At 44.4% G+C, this 14,064-nt stretch overlaps 1 protein-coding gene across 8 annotated transcripts in view; it reads left to right on the forward strand.

Annotated features, from left to right (window-relative positions):
* Positions 1-14,064, forward strand: part of SV2B (synaptic vesicle glycoprotein 2B) — a 158,273-nt gene that overhangs the window by 85,504 nt on the left and 58,705 nt on the right. For all 8 annotated transcript variants that reach the window (XM_076004784.1, XM_020289073.2, XM_020289072.2 and 5 more), the window contains exon 2: positions 9,466-10,315. In XM_076004784.1, the coding sequence (XP_075860899.1) occupies positions 9,775-10,315 (541 nt within the window). In that variant the 5' untranslated portion in view covers positions 9,466-9,774. The remainder of the gene's footprint in view (positions 1-9,465; positions 10,316-14,064) is intronic.

Genomic DNA, 14,064 nt, shown 5'->3' on the forward strand with positions numbered 1-14,064 from the left:
TTTTTTTTTTTCTTTTTTTTTTTTTTTTTTTTTTTGAGTCAACGTTAGTGAGAATCATCATAATATTTAACTGTATGAATACGCTAACATGTACTTACCTAGCCCATGTTGGTTAACATATAGGTTATTTTCAAGATTTTATGTTATAAATAATGCTTTGATTAACATACTTCTCCATAAATTGCTGTTCTGCTTTTATGTATTAAAACTAAGAAACTTAGGTTGGCATGGTGGCTCATGCCTGTAATCCTAGCACTTTGGGAGGCCGAGGTGGGAGGATCACTCAAGGTCAGGAGTTCAAGACCTGCCTGAGCAAGAGCGAGACCCCATTTCTACTAAAAATAGGAAGAAATTAATTGGCCAACTAAAAATATCTAGAAAAAATTAGCTGGGCATGGTGGCACATGCCTGTAGTCCCAGCTACTTGGGAGGCTGAGGCAGAAGGATTGCTTGAGCCCATGAATTTGAGGTTGCTGTGAGCTAGGCTGATGCCATGGCACTCTAGCCAGGGCAACAGAGTGAGGCTCTGTCTCAAAAAAAAAAAGCAACAACAACAACAAAAATCAACAACTAAGAACCATACTGAAAATTTAAACTAAGAATGGAATCAAGTATTTGGTATTTAAGTACTTAAAGTATTTGGTATTATTTTAAAGTATTTGTTTTTTTTCTCCAGCAGAAAAAAATCATGTGGCTTGGTTCTTGTTTAATAATTGATTGTTTCTCACACCTTGAAAACTAGTTGTTTTAACATAATAGAAGATTAGATGAATGATTCAGCTAAGAAGAAAGAAGCACTTTTAGTGTAATACTAAAGAACCAAAACTTTAAGTAGGGCAAGCACAGCAATCGTTAGAAGCCTCAAAGAACACTGTCTCCCACTACCAGCCAGTATTGGTATTTTCAAATAAGCCTTGGTATTTTCAGCCCACGGGTTGATGTAACCTACTCCAAAAACATCAAGCAGTGTATTTCAGGAAGCATCGCAGGTGGCTAAAACATATTTTATGTTCATAAAGTTGAAAACAAATAACTCAAGCAGTCTTTAGAACCACTGCACCCCTAGCTAGCTCAGCTAGGAACTTGTTGGTGTTAATAGAAGTCCAACAGGAAAGTCAAAGAAGAAAAGCCTCTGTGTGAATACTTCAAATGGTCTCACCTTTGAATTTAATTGTTATTTTTTAAACAAAAGTAAAGCACAGCATTAAACAAGTTGGTCTATTTATAGGGAAGCAGGGGCACTCTGGCTCATGGGCCATTTTTGACTTGCTCATTCATTGAGCAAACATTCTCAAGGACCTTTTATGTTCAAGACTCTGTGTTTGGTGCCAGAGGTTCAGAGATAAATAAAATTCGGTGCTTTATCTATCTTGGACTTGCTCACAATCTCCTGGCAGAGGAGACATAAACAAAAGGACATCGGTAATTCCAATGTGATGTGATAATAAAGGTGTGCAATGCCATGGCACCTCTTGGAGTAATTCTAAATGTTTGAGAGTAAAGAGACATCACATTGGCCCCCTGCCCCCACCAAAAAAGTGGTTAATCAGTTTGTAAATGTTGCTCTTAACTTGAAAGAAACACTGTCCTAGATATTAAAATAGCAACAATTATGTTATCATATATTACTTGGATGGTTCAAAGCATTTTCACAGATACACAGGAAAATATTGAGTCAGACGGTTGGACAGGGACTTAGAAATCACCCAGCTCCCAGCATAGTCCCACATCTGAGAGACGAGGAGCTAGAACTTTAGAAGGCAATCGACTCCATCCAGGGTCCCACGGAGACTTGATGGCAGAGATGGGACAGTCATCCAGGTCCTCTGTTCCGTGGCCGGTGGTCTTTCTCTTACACGACTGCCTATATTTTGTACTGAGTCCTTCTGCCCTATGACTTTCTCAGTTAGGCGGGAACTAAAGTAAGAGGTGCTGTAGGGGAGATGGAGATTTCTTTTCTCACCCTTTGCTAGGTTCTCACCCTGATAACAAAAGATAGATTAACAAGAGAAAAGCATACGAATGTATTTAATATAAGTTTTATGTGACATGGGCACCTTCAGAAATGAAGACCCAAAGAAACAGGGAGACCTGTGTATTTTTGTGGATAGTCACGCGGAAGTACGATTAGAGGACAAAAGAAAGGGCTGTGATCTATTGACAGTTAACCGGGGGAGGTTGCCAAGGCCTGTTTGTTCAGTTTCTGCCCTGTGTCCTGGTGTCTTCAGAGATGAGGCTATTCTTTTCCTCCAGGTATAGGGTTGGGCACCTTTGGAATGAAGATTTTATGATCTACTTTAGAGGAAGGTCAGAGGATTTTTGAATGACCCACTTCAGCAGAGAAGGGCGAAGGGAAGGTCAGAGAGACTCTCGCACTTCTGCTGTTTTCTCAAAAGCCAAGGTGCCATATTTTGGGGTACTGTGTCCTGAACCCCATCAGCTTCTACAAGACTGATACGCATGAAGATCTCATTAGCAGCTATCAATTAGTTACTACTAATTGATTTGCCTCTTTCTTGCTCATGTAAAAAATGTAATAGAATTACAATAAGATTCTCAAATAACATTTTCTCGGGCTTTGCCCCTGTAATGCCTCAGTCCCCCCTCCCCCGCCCCCAATTCCTGCTAAGTAGTTTCAGGAGAACCCAAGGGTATCTAGTCCCTCTAAGCACAGGGTATCTGACGTTTTCTTCTTCTGCCCTGACTCGCTGGGGTGAATCTCTCATCCAGGCCAATTGCAACTGAAGGCACAATTGCTACTGACTCTTGTCAAGGGTTCCAACACGTGTGCTCAGCTCTCCAGGGGTGGGTGCTGAGAGGATGCTGGTATCTCGGCTAAGGGGACCACCTTCTGTTGTTGCTTACATGGAAGATGCTACATTCTGGGCTCTTGATACACTGCCAATGCTTGATTGAACCTGCTGCAGAGCTTCAGAATTCTCTCTCCCTCCAGCAGTGACCCACTGGGCTGTGACCAAGGTACATTCCCTAATTCTTTCTTTCAATAGAAAACTCTTGGTCCCACGTGTAAACAGACTCCAGGATGCTTGCCAAATGATCCCTCAAGACACAACAACATCCTAGGATGAATAGAGCTTAGACTCTACTACAAAATCAGTACTAAACTATTTAGAAGAGCTTATAATCCACGGTTATTAACAAAGGTTCCAAGGAAAAAGAGGTCTAGGATGGTGGAAAACACTGATTCCAATAGGTTAAATAGGATTTTTTTGTGGGGTGGGGATAGTGATGCGTAATTCACATACCATAAAATCCACTCATTGTAAGTGTGCAAATTCAATGGCTTTTAGTAAATTTATAGACTTGCAATACCATCACTGTAATCTAGTTTTAGAACACTCCCATAGACACCCTGCCTCCACCCCAAATTCCCTCTAATTCATTTAGTCAATCCCCACTCCCACCCCATGGCCCTAGGAAACCACTAATCTATTTTCTGTTTTGAAGAATTTGCCTATTCTGGACATTTCATATCGATGGAATCATTCAATATGTGGCCTTTTGCGTTTGGCTTCTTTCACTTGGCATAATGTTCATCCAAGTTGTAGTTTGTGTCAGCAATTTGTTCCTTTTTATTGCCGGCTAGGATTTCATTGTCTGCATAGACCCCATTCGGTTTATCCACTCATCAGCTCATGGACATTCATATTGCTCCCAGTTTGGGGCTATTACAAATAATGTTGCTATTAACAGTCATGCACAAGTCTTTGTGTGGGTATATGTTTTTATTTATCTTGGGTGGTTTCTTAGGATGGAATGTCTGTGTTATTTGGTAAGTGTATGTTTAACATGTGAAGAAACTACCAAACTATTTTCCAAAGGCTGACCATTTTACCTTCCACCAACAGTTTCTGAGGCTTCAAGTTCATCACATCCTAGCCAACACTTGTTATTGTCTATTGATTATAGCTATTTGAATGGATGTGCAGTGGTATCTCACTATGGTGTTAAACAGGTGTTTGTTTAGGTCTTCTCACCACCTTTAATATAGCAATGTGCGTTGTGAATCACGGAAAGAAAATGGTGAGCAGAATGTGCAATGTTTCCCAAATTTATTTGCTCTTAGAATTCTTGTTATTTTCTCTTAAAGGAGCATATTCAAGGCCTAATGTTCTATAGAACAGATTTTGGAAAGCATTACATCATTTGATTATAGTGTTATTTTTAACTTTGTTCTCTGTGATAGTTAACGATGAGCAAGTATTTACTGGAGAATGATTTTGAATCAAATAGCATAGAAGCAGAGGTTAATAGAATGGAAGAGTTAAAAGGAGGATGCTTATGAGATTAGCCAGGGAGAATATTTGAAAGGCGATGGTTTTCATGAGCAAAACTGTCTGTTTTTCTCCGTGCTTGGTTCCCCAGCCCAGATGGACCCCATATCTCATGGGGAGCGAGGAGGCTGGGCTCCAGCTGAGATCTTGGCTACAGTTTAATTGTCAATGCTCAGTCAGATAACAATCCTAATGACAACAACAATAATAGCAATTAGATCAAACGCATGTTGATCACACCTGTGCCAGGCACCGTGCTAAGCACTCATCATGGACTGTCTCATTGAATTCTCGCGACAAGTACCTTGTGATGTAGGTACTCTTCTTGTAAACTTTTTACAGATGAAGAAACTGAGGCACAGAGCAGTTGGTAGTTTGCACACAGATAGTAGGAAGTGGCCGAGCTAGGACTTGAACCTGGGACCCTCTGACACCAGCTCTGTTTATATATATATGTATGCCACCACTGCACAAAAAGGGCAGATCAGTCTGCAAAAGAATTTTGTTTATCCTAATTACACAGCAATTAAAGATTTCCAGGCTAGAATTTGTCTCCATAGAGTCATCTTGTTAGAGTCACCCTCGGCCCGTCCCTCTCACCTGATTGGGAATGGACCTCCTGTGCAGCCATGGGAGTCCCCTTGTGTCTGTCTGTCTTTCCAGTTCATGGCACCACCTTTGTCCAGGCCTCCCCTCACCTCTGGACTATGACCAAGCAGGCGTGTGTACACACACACACACACACACACACACACACACACACACACGTGAAAGCTGCTGGTTTTGCTGTCCTTAGATTTTCTCTTAAAAACCAGGATGCACATCTCCACTAGGGGATCCTTCTAGATCCCTGGTCTGCTATACTGCACTGCTTTGCTCAGTTTAACAGACTTCACTGGCTCCCCATTGTCAAAGCAAATTCCAAATCTTGAGCAGGGCATTCAGACTGACTGCCGTGTCCTCCCCGTCACACCTCTCAGATTTCTGGATCAGCTGCTGTAGCCCAATTGGCCTCTCATTGCTGCCAAAAGAGGCAGCCACCCTGCCTCCATGCCAGTGCTTATCCTGGTTCTCCAGCCCCCAGTGCTCTCCTCTCCATCTGTTGTTTGCTTCCCCAAGTCCTTTCCTGCCCGTGGATGTCCCCCTTACCTCTGGGATACTATTTCAGCAGAGCCCAGGCCACAGGGACCCTTCTCTCCTCTGAAACCTTTTGGAGAACCTTCTATCTGTGACCCTGGGCCATCTACCCACCTTCCTCAGCCTCACTCTTGTTTTCTGTAAACTGGGTGTGATAACAGTCCTGCCCCATCGGGTTGTCCTGCAGGATAAAAGAGGCAAAGCTTATGATCACTTAGTGCAGTACATGGCGCAGAGCCTCAAGGCAAGTATTCATTAGATCAAAGGTAATATTTTTAATAATTAAGATTGTAATTTTTATTACTGTATGATGCTTTGTGGTGTTTTAATCTGACTCTCTCATGAGGGTAAACCTCTTGAGGATAGAGATCGAGTCATGTAATACAGTGATGCCGTCAGCACCAAAGATCCCAGCATGTTTGTTGAGGGGGGCTGAGCGAACCCCAACCTGCATGTTGGAAGCCCGATGTCAGTCTGTGCTCTGCCAGCAGCCCAGCGTGTGGCCTGGACTTGTTCCCCTGGAGCCTCAGTTTCTCCCACCCCACATCATCCCTGAGCCTGTGTTTGACCATGGCTCCAAATCCAAGCCCCGATGTCAATTTTCTGTGTGAATTTGGGCACATCTTTTAATCCTCTTTTTCCTCATTTTCTTTGTCTGTGAAATGGGGAGAATTATCTTGTTTTACTATTGGCTATGGGAATAAATGAGCTATTGTTATAAAATGCTGACCTTGACCCTCAGTTAATAGTTGCACTGTGGGGGTTTGATGGTTGATAAAAGCCAAGCTTGTTGACTGTATTAGTTTCCTGGAGCTGCTGCAAGAAAGTACTGCAAGCTGGGTGGCTTAAGCCGCAGATATTTGTCATTTCACAGTTCTGGAGCTTAGACGTGCAAAATCACAGTGTCCCCAGGGCTGATGCCTCTGAGACTTGCAAGGCAGAATCTGTTCCAGGTCCCTCTCTTAGCTTCTGGCAGCCCCGGGCTTGCAGATGGCATCTTCCCCGGTCTGCACATCTCATCCCTCTGTGCGTGTCTGCCTCTGTGTCCAGATTTCTCCTTTTGATGAGGACACCAGTCGTATTGGGTTAGGACCCACCCTAATGACCTCATCTGAACTTGATCACCTCTGTAAAGACCCTATTTCCAGATAAGGTCACTGTTAGGCTTAAAGAATTCACCCTCCCCAAACTTCCATCCAAACCTCCCATAAAACCCACCACGCTCCCCTTCCTAGGGGTGTACTAGGCAGGCAGCCTTGGCCAGGCCCCTCGGGAGATGAGCAGAACGCAAGAGGGAACTTACTTTCCTCATCCCTCCTCATAAGGACAGGCCTATCCCTCCCCACAGGGCTCCCAGGAACTGGTTGTTTCAAAAATAATTTATTACAGCGGCTGTTCTGGCCCGGTTGCTCACTCCCCCCGGAAAAACCCTCTATAAAACCCAAAGCTCTCCCCTCCCCTGGTGTGGATGCTTTTCTCGGCTTCCCCCATCTGCACCCAGATGCTCAAACAAACAGCATTTTGCTACACCTGAGGCTTCGTGCGTCTCCCTCTCGGCTCCGGACCCAACAGTCGCCTTCTGGGGTGCTACAGGTTAGGGCTTCAACAGACCTTCATGCTACGGGGACACAATTCAGCCGATAACGTCGAAATACAAAATCACTGGACAGTGATTCCTCATCCTTCCTCTGCACTGGCCACTCACAGTGGTTCTTTTGACGAATCCAGTGAGGGGATTTCGTTTGGACGAAGGTCTGCTTCTCTCCGCAAAGCAAGTCCCAGAAGCTTTGTCCCGAGTGGTGTTTCCCACATGTGCTTCTAGAATTGTAAATCTATCGTTTCTGGGTCGTGACATTTTTGTAGGGCCCCAGGATGGAAATAACACACCAGCTCTCAGGCAGTTGGCACCCTTTCTCTGTTTTCATGGCACTCTGCAAACTTTTGTGCAGTTTACATGTGATTTATATTCCTCCGGTGGTCCCTAAATGGATGCAATAAAAATGGATTTAGAATATTAATCTGACATGGTTCAAGCCAACATGGTCTAATATAAATTTATTTACTGGAGATGGTGAAAAATCTGAGGGGATAGAGTGGGAATCGGTTCTTAGTAAATATTTCTTGCTAGCTGCTATGGCATGGTTTTTCAAAGTGCAGTTTCTGGATTCCCTGTGTGGTTTGTGGAAAATGCAGATTTCCAGGCCCTACCCCTCCTCTGCAGGCTCTGTGTCTTTAGGGAGGAGTTCTAGGGTTTGCATTTCTATGGAGCATCCCATGGTCCAAGTGGTTCTGGCCTACCCTGAAAAAATGGAGAGCCACCAGTCTCTGGCCTCCTCCCAGAGGGAAATGCATTATGTTGTTTGAGTCAGCTGAGTCATAAAGTGTGAGTCTGTCCAGGGCTGAGGGTGTGGAGGCCTGGTGGCAGGTGTGGGGCAGAGGGCCCAGGGATGGGCTGTGGGCAGGCAGAGGGTGGGGTTGGGGAGTCCAGCAGGTGTGGCATGGACAAATGTGTCCGGTCTATTGAGAGGTGACATCTGCCGAGTGCAGTGAAAAGACAATGGCTTTCAGGTGCCACAAGGGACCTGTAAAGGTTACTGTTGGCAGGTGTATTGAGCTGGGGAGTGGATCTCTGGCAGCCCTAAGGTGTGGGGCTCTGAGCACTGTACCTATCAGGGATTCTGGCAGCTGGGGAGATTTGGGGGGAGTGGGAGGTCTGGGGGGCTGGGCTCTATCCCTGAAGGCCCTCAGAGCCACTTGGGAAGTTGTGTGCAAACTCACATTTCTGAGCTTGACCAGCCCTTCTGCATGCTCTGCGAATCTGTATTTTTAAAGACCCCCAGGTGACCTAATGTGACGGTCCCTCAGAACAGCACATGCAAGCATGAGGGCCATAGAAAGAACTGGCTTTGGGACCAGTGGACCTTTGGGTTGAGTCCTGGTGCTGTGACCTCGATCATGTCACTCACCCACTCTGACCGTAGTTCCTTATCTCTAAGGTGAAGATACAAACACTTTTATTTCTTTTTTTATTCTTGTGAGAATGAAGGATGAGGGATGTGATACACTGAGCACATTTTCTGGTACACAGTAGGCACCATGAAATGGTGGCTCCAAACCTTGTAGGAAGGTGATCAGGACAGGATGACAGTCCCGTAGGTGCAGGAGTCAACGGAGGGACGCAGTGATTGGAATTAGGATATAGGTCAGGGCCCTGGCTCTAGACAACACTGTCTCCTGGTTTCCAGAATTAAAAACCAGGGGGAAAAAAATAAGCAATGAAATGTCAAGGCTTAAGTGGTATTTACCACGCAGGCCAGGCACTATTCTAAGCACTTTAGCACAACCTTGTGAGTTAAGTGCTGTTGCTCTCCTCATCTTATGCACGAGAAAATGGGGGCTGGGACAGGCGTGTGCATGGTCGCACAGCCACTATTCAGTGGCATCAAGTTTCAGATCCACACTATCCGGCTCTGGGTCTTCAGCCCCTTGTCCCTGCCTGTTTGAGCCACATGCAGGGTCAGTAGCCTTTGAACTACAGTGCTGAGTCTCAGAAGTAAGCCGGGCCTCAGGGAAAATGGTCCTGGATATTTCTTTGCCATACATTTCTAGCTGTAAAATTGTACAGCCACTCCATCACAAAGGTAGAAAAGCTGGCATTTCCATAACAGAAACGGAGCTGTAATAAGCCTCCACTGTTGTCAAAGGCTTGATAAAATTCCAATAGGTAATTCATAACACAAAACTGTCTTGCATTGAAAATCCCTTGGCCACTTTATACTGCATGCTTGGGTAAGATCTGATCCCTTTCATGGGTTCCCTAGAGCTTCAAAGGGCCTCTCTGGCCACCGTTCCTTCAGTCTCACTGATTCGACCTCATTCTGTTGATATGACTGTGAACATGAAATCAAGATTTCCTCTACCTACACACGAAGCGTCGGCATTAACAAATACATTTGATTTAATTCTGAGACTGTTTTAAGAGAGTGTCAGCCTTTTGTAACATTTCTTCTCTTTCCCTCCTCTCCACTCTCAGGGGATAACCTTCAGTGGCGGCACAAATCTGACCTCGAGCGAGCTGCCAAGTCCCGCTCACGCCTTGTCAAGAAAAACAGCTGGATCCATTTCTAATCAACACCTCCCAACACGGCACCCCTGGGTCTCTGAAGGAGACCAGACCGGAGTTTGAAACTTTCCAAAGACTTTCAATAGATAGCCCATGCCAAAGGATACTTAGGTTGCCTTTGCACGAATCTGGTTGATTGGAGAGACAAAGGAGGAGAAAACAGGTGTGAGTTTCACCCAAGAAGTCACATGGACATACTTTCTCCATTTAAAAGCCACAATGAATGATGGTTACCGAAATAGCCCAAACCTCTACCACGGAGCAAGGGATATAGCTCGAGAGGCAACCAGGCAGTCCCGGCACCAAGGAATGGATGACTACAAGTACCAGGACAATTACGAGGGCTATGCCCCCACTGACGGCTATTACCGCGGCAATGAGTCCAACCCGGAAGAAGATGCGCAGAGTGATGTCACAGAAGGCCACGACGAGGAAGACGAGATCTATGAGGGCGAGTACCAGGGCATCCCTCACCCAGACGATGTCAAGACCAAGCAGACCAAGATGGCGCCCCCCAGGGCGGATGGCTTTCCAGGCCAGGCAGACCTGATGGCTGAGAGGATGGAAGACGAGGAGCAGCTGGCCCACCAGTACGAGACCATCATGGAGGAGTGTGGCCATGGCCGCTTCCAGTGGACGCTCTTTTTTGTCTTGGGTCTGGCCCTGATGGCCGATGGGGTGGAGGTGTTCGTGGTGAGTTTCGCCCTACCCAGTGCGGAGAAGGACATGTGTCTGTCCAGTTCCAAGAAAGGAATGCTCGGTAAGTGGAACTTTCCAACACTCATTCTCTTTGTGGCACTGAAAATATGGGAAAGGGAAGGAGAAGTAAAATTTATATTGTAGCTGTCACTGTTGGGCACTTTAAATATATCAGTGTATCAGAATCCATAGGAACATGTAAAAAAAAAAAAAAAAGAAAAGAAAAAAAATATATCAGTGTACCCATTTTACTATTAAGGTATTTTTATCTCAGAGAAATCAATTGATTGGCTTAAGTTTATACAGCTAGTGAGCATCAGAGCTTAGATTCTTCTTATCCAGGTCTGTTTGATGTCTGAGCTCTTAGTTGGTTTTCCAAATTTTGTTTCCTCCATTAGAGTCAGATTTCTCTCTTCTTCTGGTTAAACCATCTTCCGTGTCCAAATGACAAATATATTTTGGGAGTGGCAAGCTAGAGGTCTCAGCCACTTGGTACTTTTCTCTGTGTCTTTCCTGAATCTTATAGTATCTTCTCCTGGTTTCTCTTGTATACAAGTGTTAGTGGGCTGAATGCCCAGGTGCCTTGGGGATGAAGGGTGGGCTTGAGCATCCCAGTGGAGCCCCTGCAGGCTGTTGGAAACCATGCAGAGAAGCACAGATGGATAGAGGACCAGCTTGCAAATCAGTTATGATATTAGCACCATCAGAGCCAAGCACCAACTATCTGGGCTGGAGGCAGAGAGGATTTTGTGAAGTTAGAGAGAGGATGGGCACAAATGGTGTGATGTTGAAGTGAGTCACCATCATATAGTCAAGGGTTTATCTTGGTCGCCAAATATCCTGCAAAACATATCCACTCTCTAAATTAAGAGCCTGCGTGCAGCAAACATGCAATTGTTGAGAACTAATTAGTGAGTCAAATTCTCCTTTGGGATCAAGACATGCTTTGGCATTCAAGAGTTAAAAATCAATCTAGTAACTTAGCTCATTCATTCAACAAATATTTATTATTGGTCTACCATGTTAGTCTCTATGCTCAGGCCCTAGGAAGAAAAGAATCCTTGCCTCTCTGAGAATGTACATATAGCTGGACAAGCAGGCTTTAACAAACAGAATTATTTAGTTACTGTAGGGATAAGCACTATGAAATACCTTGTGTGATTCTGGTCCTCCAATACTGGCTTTAGAACAAGAGTTAGCAAACATTTCTGTAAAGGTTCAGGTAGTAAATATTTTAGACATCGCTGACCCAGAAGGTCTGTGTCACAGCTCAACTCTGCCATTGTAGCATAATGGCAGCCACTGACAACATGTAAATAAATGGGCGTGATTCTGTTCCAATTAAACTTTATTTACAAAAACAGTCAGGGGTCCGGAGTTAGCCTGCGGGCTGTAGTTTGCTGACCCTTGGTTTAGAACCACTATAAATAAGATTGGAATATAAAATAAAGAAAACATCTGCATAAAGAATTGTCCCTGGGAGCTTTTAAAAATGGTTTTACACATTTGTGCTTAACTAAAGGGCCATTTAAAATAATGAGAACTGTGTTAGATAGGACCATTAGGGAACTCAAGGAGACTGAGTGCATACAAGCAGAAGAAACGACTTGAGAAGCTAGGATTTCACTCAGAGTTTTTAAACACCAACAGAAATTTAATACAGTTCTTTTTTATAGTGAAAAAAATTCTGCTAGCTGCCTTTAAGTATAAACAGTAGATTTTTTTTCTTAAAGGACAAAAACAAAGAAAGCAGCAAACAAAAACCCAAAACAAAACAAGACTAGCCCCAGCTGATCTAAACATTTCCAAGACATTAATTTGTTTTGTGGTTTCCCCAACTGAAACCCTGGGTCCCTGTTAGTCCAAATTGGCAATGTCAGTAATGATTTCATGCCCTGCTGGTCTCGCTGGCACCGCGGTGCCCGGCAACCTCATTAACAGAGCTGCAGTATGGCTGTGGCTCCTGCTGGCTCCCGGGACAAACGCTGGGAGCTGAGGGAACGTGGTTCTGAACCGGAGAGCTTGCATTTGTGCAATTTCGCTTTCAGTTTGCCAAGAAGATGCTATGACTCAGCCCCAGGGGGGCAGGCAGACCATCTGTCAGAGAAGGACTTCCTGTGCACTCGGGGGACCCTCTTTGTGGTCAAGAAAGTGGGTGTCTAAGTGTTTCCAGCGAAGTGGATGATCCGAGGCTCTCTTGAGGCCAGAATTTCCACATGCTCTCACAACCTTCAGAGTCACCATGGAGATGATTTTTATCCTCGGGTGTAAACACGAGGCAGCAGATTCAGAGAGTTTTTCTAAGGTCACGCATCTAGTAAGTGCCGAGCCCAAAGTCTGTGCTCATTCTGCGTCACCATGTCACCACACTGCCTCTCTGTCATGCCTGGTCTGCGGAAAGGAAGTCATGCCATGGCACGGGCATCTGTGTCATCGAGCACCCCGTAGATTGTTTGGAACACCACAGATTGCTTCCAGCAGAAAGGGAGCTCGGCGCGGTGAATGTGCTGTGAGCACTGGAGACTGAGCTCTAGGCTTTGGCAACTGGGTGTATCATTTATCAGCTAGTGACCTTGGCATGGTTCAATGAATGACTCTTCTAATGCTCAGTTTTTCCATCTGTGGAATAAGAGTAGTGATGCATTGTCATGAGGATTAAATGAGGTAATGCAAGCAAAGCAACCAGTACCCAGCGCCACCCACACAACTATTAGTTCTTGTTACTTTGTATTCTGACGTTCTCCCTTCTGGTGTGTGCAGTGAGTTACAGTTGGCGTGAGATGATGGAGCAACATGACCCTGGAGCCAGTGCTTAGGATTCAATTCTTGCTGTGGCAATTCTCAGTAGGGTGATTTCTGGAAAGTTGCTCAGCTTCTCTGTGCCTTAGCTGCCTTGTCTGCAAAATGGAGATAATAATGGTAGCAACTTAATAGGGGTTTTTGTGTGTGTGTGTGAGGATTAAATATGTTTAATGCATTTAACTTGGCTGTAACAGTGTCTGCACATAATAGGTGCTCAAGAAATCTTAGTTATTATTATTGCTGATTATGGTTGTTGTTATTACTCGACTGATTGCTTGTTAATGATGAGCCACCCAAATTCAGAAACTGATTTTCTCAGGTGACATTGCAAATTTCTTTCAGCCAATTTTTTTTTTTTTATTGCACACTTTTAAGGTCAAGCTTACCCTACCCTAGCTGGTGCAAAGGCCCTTTGCGTTTGAGTGCTAACTCAGTTCTTTCCCTCTTTCTCCTTCTTCTCTGTTTTAAAAAAGAAACTCTCTGAAAGTGATATGTCTAGGCATGGCTCCCACTTGATGTCTAGGAAAAGAATTCAAGAGAATTCTCCACCCTGAAATTCAAGTCTCAAATCATAAGATATTTTGTTATTTTCTTCCTGGAAATGAATGAATCAGTTCAGAAAATAAAAGACTTGTCCCTTGCCCAGGTGACAAAAATATCTGGGTGCCATGGTGCCACTTTTCAGAGCTTTTAGAAGAATGCAAATTTGCTTCTCTTGAGCATTGTGTTTTAGTGGGTCCCTCATCTAGAACTGTCTCACCTGGAGAAGAAAAAGGTCTGTGAGCATGTTGTTGGCATTGAAGTCTCAGCCTTGCTTAGTATCCAGAGGTTGGTCTCCCTCAAGACAAAGAGAATGCATACATTTGTTAATTAAATGCTTCATCTCTTCTTTTTTTAAAAAAAAATATTGGACATTACCATGTGCCTGGTACTCCTCTGGTTTAAGCAATACAAGAAGACAAAGTCCTGGCACTTAGTGAGTTTTATTCTAACCATAGAAATAGAGGT

This window comes from Microcebus murinus, chromosome 7, assembly GCF_040939455.1.
Source record: "Microcebus murinus isolate Inina chromosome 7, M.murinus_Inina_mat1.0, whole genome shotgun sequence".
Classification (NCBI taxonomy): Eukaryota; Metazoa; Chordata; class Mammalia; order Primates; family Cheirogaleidae; genus Microcebus; species Microcebus murinus.